We start from the raw sequence: 6,575 nt of genomic DNA, 5'->3' as shown, positions 1-6,575 counted from the left end.
ATGATTTAGCAGAACTTTTCTATTTTCTTCAGGTAATTAAACCAGAGAGCTGTGACAAAGAAACAGACGGTGCCTATGAATCAGATCTCCCCGAGGAGCTGTGTGGAAGCCATCTCCTGCAACAGTCCCTGAAAGGCGATAATGACAGTCCCGATGTCATTATAGAGGCTCAGTTTGATGACAGTGACTCAGAAGATGGACACGGCAACACACAAAGTGTTCTGGTGGATGGTGTTAAGAAACTCTCAGGCTGGGTTCATGAAAAAGGTGAGCGCTGGGCTGCTGCCAGTCTGCTCTAGTCACTGGGTGGCTGTAAGTACTGGAGTTCTCTCTGTGCTCCAGAATTCACTACACAGCACATTTGGTGGCTTCCCAGTTTCTAACCTGTGGTAGCTTTTAGGAAAGGGGGGACCCTTGCTAGACTTCCAGCTGCTGGTTCTGAGGCGGGCAGCACTGCCCCTGGCGGTCCACGTGGCCGTTCCCTCCGAGGTTTGGAGTCGTGTTGCTAGCTGGCCCAGAATCCCTGTGATGAGCCCAGGCCCCACCCTGTGGTTGAGCTGAACAGAACTAAACTGATTTTTAAAATCCTTACAAAAAAACACTTCATATTGCCCTGGATTTTTCTTTAACTGAGTACATTTTAAAGGTATTTATGTCATGGGTGGTGGGAATGGATTGCCTTAAATGGATCACCTAAAAAAGACAAGCAGATTATCTTGATGTCGACAAAAGAACGTCCAGCCTAAGAAAAAGTTTCGTAAGAGTTTATTTGAGCCAAATTGATGATAGTTGCGGAGAAGCAGAATCTCAGTGGATTAAGACAATGGTCCAGAAAATGGCAGCTTTGCACCTCGTTGCATGCACTGGAATCAGAGGGGGAGACCTGGGGAGGGCCATGTGAAATCCGTTGGAGGTGGATTCAGGGGGCGGGAGAAAGCAAAGTGGGGAGTCTCCGGGATTGGATAAAAAGGAAAACAGAGAGACACGCACTTCTTTTGCATTGGCGGGTATAGGCCAGCGAACGTGTACAGCACACAGAGATGGTACGTGGGGTCAGATGATAACGAGGGGCTCTGTGGTCTGTGCCCTGGTGTGCGGTTGTGCCTTTGAGGAGTCTGGACAAGGAGATCACTCTGACATTTCAAATGTGTGTGATCTTAGGTGCCCAAAGACAGTAGACAGTTTCAGAGTTAAAGATCGACCTTTGTCAGAGAAGCCACAGGCCTGGGACGTAACCTGCGTTTAGTTAGGAGGTTTTACATTCAGACCAGGGTACCCTTTATGGTTCCTTTGGTCCCTGAGTTTGAAAGGCCTGCCATGTGAGCCTCCCTTGAACTTGTCAGCTTTAATATGTGGCCCCTTTTCGTCCACATTTTCAAAGCGTATTGATTTTAAGCCTTTAAAGAAGCCAGTCTTATTTTCTCTCATCGAAATCTAAGGCCTGGGTCCTCTGAATGCAGAGAGAAGCAGTTGCAAGATGTGGGTGAGGAACGTGACCAAGGCCTCTCTCCCTGACCACACTCAGAAACTTAAGGGAAAGGAGCAGTGAAAATTGGAATATTTCAGCATATAGATCTCTAAGAGATTTTAAGTGCCGAGAGTCTATTTTCTAGCCAAATTGAGTTTTGAGTTTTATGTATATTACGAAATGGGAACGAGTGACCTGGCTAGGCTGACTAGATTATGCGTATTTTATCAGGAAGAACGTTCTGGCACAGTCCTCATGAAAGTCTAGAAGAAGTGCCAGAAGATTACTAAAGGAGGATACAGAGCAGACACCCCGTGATGGGGACTGGTGAGCACACCTCATCGACATCCTGAACGAGGCTAGAGGTGGTTTCAGAAAGCGGCTGCGTAAAGATCACCCTGTCTCTCCACCGTTGACGAGGTGCAGTGACCTAGGGCAGCAAATGTTTTCCCGAAACACAGGCTGCATGGCTTTCTGGTGCTAAGTACTGCTCAGCAAAGGACTTTCCAACTCTGAAATTCTTTTTGAATGAAACGGCCACTGCTGCCTTGCTGCCCCGCCAGGTGTGGTGGCCTCAGGGCACCCAGCTTCTTTTTGTTTCGAGGCCTGCTTAGGTAACTAGTGGTTTCACTGTTCAGGGCCCAGCCAATTCCATTTGGATGTTTATTCCTTGAAATGTCATTCTTCTGATGTTTATTTGTTCTTCCTTTCAAAGCAGTTGGATACTGCAACCTTCTTCTGTGATCGCATGTGAATTGACATAGTGGCATCAGTACTGTGAGTCATGTGTTCTCTTTGAGAAGAAAGGGAAATGACCAGGACCCTAAATAGCCAAGTCCTTCATCATTAAGACACTAAGAGAGAGAGACACTTGCAGGAGGAAGCCAGGCGGAGGGGCACTTTAAAACTTACTGAGCATTTGGCGCAGTAGGTCTGGCGATTGGACTTAGAGACACCAGCAGCCCTGTTCCCCTGGGCTCTGAGGTGAAAGGATAAGATGCTTTGATTTTTCATTAGTGGTTGGTATTAATACCAGGGCAAGGAAGTATTGGTGGATGGAAGTGATGGCAAAATCGATGCCCGGGGTGGATACTAATAATCGATTCCCCCTCCTTTTTCTTGGCGGTTCTGCTGCCAGACTTGCTCTTGATTTGTACTCTACTGTCATTTCCCTCCTTCCCTCTTACACGTGAATGTCACTGAGTGCCGTACAGGTCCACCGTGTGCGTGTTTTTTCTTTATTCTTTTTACGGTCTTCCTATCCTACTGTTATTTATATTGCTTCCGCACTGGCCCTGACTGAGGGAACAGCCTTAATCCTTCCCTCAGTATCTGGTACGAATTTCTCTTTCCTGCTTGCCTCTAAATAGAGAGTTGGTGAAACCACATGGCTGTTTCTCATTTCTTGCCCTCTTGATATTTAGGAAAATTGCAATTTGCTCTTTTAAAAATCACAGTGTTTTTTAGGATATTTTAACCAGCTTCTCTTGTCTGAATAATATAAAATCTGGTTACAGTTAAGATGTTAGTACTTTTTGCACCACTAAAGGTTTTGAAATTTGTTATTGAAACAAACCATAACCTTAAGGACATTATAAATTTTTCCTTAGACTTCTAGAAAGGTTCTTTGCTTTGGTGGTGTAACTGCAAATGGATTATTTATCCTAGTTCACACTTGTGTTCAAAAGAATGTTCTTTGTTTACTTTTGTTTTAATATTATGTTTCTTTACTCAAAGCAAATGTTACATATTGCATGTATATGCATTATATGTGCCTGTTTGCCCAGGAAACACATCTTTAAGATACTGCCAGTTTCTCTGGTAGGTGAGCAGAGAGCTCCCGATGTCTGCAATAAGTGCCTGTCATCGTGCTGAGAGGGAACCTTCCCTGGGCACCTCAGACCTACGCAGTAATTTCTTCTAGGAAGACGGCAGGATCTGTGCCACCCTTAGTTCCTGAGAGAGTGGACTGAAGACCTGGGCCCCTTTTGTAGCTCCAGGCCCAAAGTCCCCTGAGACTCGGATTTGACCACTTTCCAAGCAATAGTGTTTTTGTCAGCATGGAAATCTGCCATCTGTGTAGAGACTGGGGACAACCCCAGTAGATTTTCTTAGGTATTAAATATGTGGATAACAGTTGCCTGTATAGCAAACTCCAAAGCATAAAGATTGTCATGGCCAAGTGATACAGTAACTCTGTCTCTCATCATCGGAATTTTTAAGAACAGTTTTGGCCTCTGAATCTTGGTGACTTCTGAATCTTGGTGACCTAATTAGGTGCCAATGTACATTTCCTATTCCCTGTCCTGGGAGGGTCTGTTCAGTCTGTTCAGAGACCTTGTTCAGTCTTCTGGTCTGGAGACAAGCCTCTACCAGGACCACCCGGATGATTGGGCATGGGGCTAAGTGTAGAGTTGGTGGCCCTTTCACGCCTCCAGCTCCTCGCCACCTGCAGCTCCTTCCTGGAGGGAGAATCCACATGAAATCCTTGATCCCTTCTTGATCTCGTGACTTCAGAGTCAGGAAGAAACCCTTTTTCTCACTTAAAATTCATCTCCTTCCAAGACAGGCCTGTTCAGTGCCTAGGTTTAAGTTCTCTTTCCTTGGATAAAAAGTAAGTGTGTGTTTCCTTTTGGCTGAAGAAGCACATCCATGTGATTATTCTCCTGTGGTACTTCTCTGCTGTGTATAATGATGATTAGTAAATTAAAATACAGTCACGTTTGCTTTAGATATTATATTAAAAATATATAGCAGTTTCCCATCAATCACAATTTTTGGACAATATTTTGTGCCAAAGTTTTAAAATCCCATAAAAAATCTAAGTCTAGACACTATGTTAGACCTATGTCAGATGGATACAGTGGGAATTTTTGCTTTCCTGTTTTATAGGCTGAGTAGATAATGCAATCATATCAGGAGTGATTCAGCTAGAGATGGATCGTTGAGACCTACAATGTCAAAGACCCAAATCCTGTGCTAGACCAGCCACTTTTCCCTGTGATGTTCCCGAGAGAAATATGCACAGAGGATTAGCAAGGCAGAGGAGCAGTTCATCATTAAGCGAGGCTATGACCCAAGCCAGAATGCTGTGCCAGTCTGCACTGCCGCTAGCGATGCTCAGGGCTTCTCACATCTTCTCATTTCTGCCAGCGGTTAGAATTTAGCTTTGTTATGTTTGTATCTAGATTAAGTTCTGGTAATTGCCTTTTGATGTCATTTTTCTGTTGTTCTATCAGGTTTACTCTACTGTTGTTGATTTGTGGAAAGTTCTTATCTATTCTCTATAATAATCCCTTTTCCATTTTAGGCATTACAAATCTCTTCTCCCAATCTGTCGTTTAGTCATTTGTCCAATAACTTTGTCTATGGTGTCTTTCATTGAGCAAAAATCTTTAATTTTAATGTGATAAAATTTATCATATATTTTATGGGTTTTTAGGTTTTTCCCTATTCCTAGGTCACATAGATATTCTCTCATGTGATTTTTTATTTAACTCCACGTAGTTTTGCTTTTTGCTGAATTTTATGATGCTGATTCTTTATTGATTGAGATTATTCATCTGGTTTCTCTCCTCTAAATCTGTTTCTGACATTGAACCATCCTTGAATTCCTAGGATAAACCCTACTTAATCCCAGTGTATTATTTTTAAAATACATTATTGGATTTACTTAGGTAATATTTAGTGTATACTTTTTGTGTGATGTTAAATGGACCTGTCTTTTTCTTGGCATTATCTGATTTTTAGAACCAGGATTATATCAGCTTCACGAAATGCCATGGTCAATTTTTGACTGTTTCCTGTTTTTCTCTGGTTATCCTGTTTTTTAAACTTTGGTAGAATTCATTGTTTTTTAAACTTTGGTAGAATTCATTGTTTTTTAAACTTTGGTAGAATTCATTGTAAAATTTCCTGAACCTGCTGTTTGTCAGGAGGTTAGATCTTTGCTCTTTTAATCTCTTTCATACTAATTGATCTGTTCAAGTTATCTCTTTTTGTGCCAATTTTGGCATAACTCGATGGGAATTTATCCACTTGAATTTATCAGCACATAGATATTCCTAATACTCTTTAATATTCTTTAATCATTTAAAAAATCTCATGTCTATATTTTTGCCTCCCTTTTTGTTCTGTATTTTAAACATTTGACTCTTCTCTCTTTTCTTGATAACTGTTGTTTGACAAAGATCTATCATATTAATCTTTTTAAGGAACATGCTTTTTAGTTGTGTGATTTTTCTCTGTTTATGGTTGATGTTGTTCTGTATATCATTGATATTTTCTTTTATCTGTATTTATTCTTTATTTTGGGGGTTTGCTTTTTTGTCCTCTTCCCAACTTCTTGAGTTGAATACTTAGCTTATTATTTTTAATCTTTTTGCTTATTTTAAAATGTTTTCGAAGTTATAAATTTCCTTCTAAAGATTTTTCGCTATATTCTACAAATTTTGACTAGCAGTACTTTTATTATTAGTTCTGAATATTTAATTTACTTTATGATTTCTTCTGTAAATAGATTGGTTATTAAGGCTATTAATTTCTATTTTTTTTGCTATTCTTTTGATGTCAGTATTAATATTTTGTATTATGATCAGAAAACAAGGTCTCTTATGTTATTAGTATTGCAGCTTTATAGTCTATTACATGGTCTTTATTTCTAAATATTTCATGTACGCTAAGAAAGATGTGTATATATATCCAAAACCTTAATACATACTTATATCGTTATCTCCATAAGCTGTTTATTATTTTACATAGTTAATCTGTCAGTTTCTGAGAGGGATGTTTAAAAATGCATGTCTATAAATTTTGATTTATTTCTCCTGTACTCTCGTCAACTGTGACTTGATATATTTTCAAGTTGTATCATTAGTTACATATATATATATATTAGGATATAGCTAGATATATTTTTGTATACATGTATAGCCATATATATATTTAAACATAAAGATCACTGATATTTATTGAGCATTTACTATGTGATAGGCCCTAAGTACTTTATGATTAATCTTCATTATGTTTATTTAATCCTTAAAATATACCTACTATTTGTTTTAGGAATATTAATAGTATCTATTTCAGAGATACTTGTAGCTTTTAT

General features: G+C 39.8%; 1 protein-coding gene across 1 annotated transcript in view; it reads left to right on the top strand.

Annotated features, from left to right (window-relative positions):
- DIS3L2 (DIS3 like 3'-5' exoribonuclease 2) overlaps positions 1-6,575 on the top strand; it is a 273,001-nt gene that overhangs the window by 80,605 nt on the left and 185,821 nt on the right. Inside the window, exon 8 of the mRNA XM_015585355.2 lies at positions 33-267. Coding sequence (XP_015440841.1) covers positions 33-267 — 235 coding nt within the window. The remainder of the gene's footprint in view (positions 1-32; positions 268-6,575) is intronic.

Source organism: Pteropus alecto, unplaced genomic scaffold, assembly GCF_000325575.1.
Source record: "Pteropus alecto unplaced genomic scaffold, ASM32557v1 scaffold110, whole genome shotgun sequence".
In the NCBI taxonomy this organism is placed as follows: Eukaryota; Metazoa; Chordata; class Mammalia; order Chiroptera; family Pteropodidae; genus Pteropus; species Pteropus alecto.
Note: the sequence above shows the minus strand (reverse complement) of the source record. Positions and strands in the feature narration are given on the sequence as shown.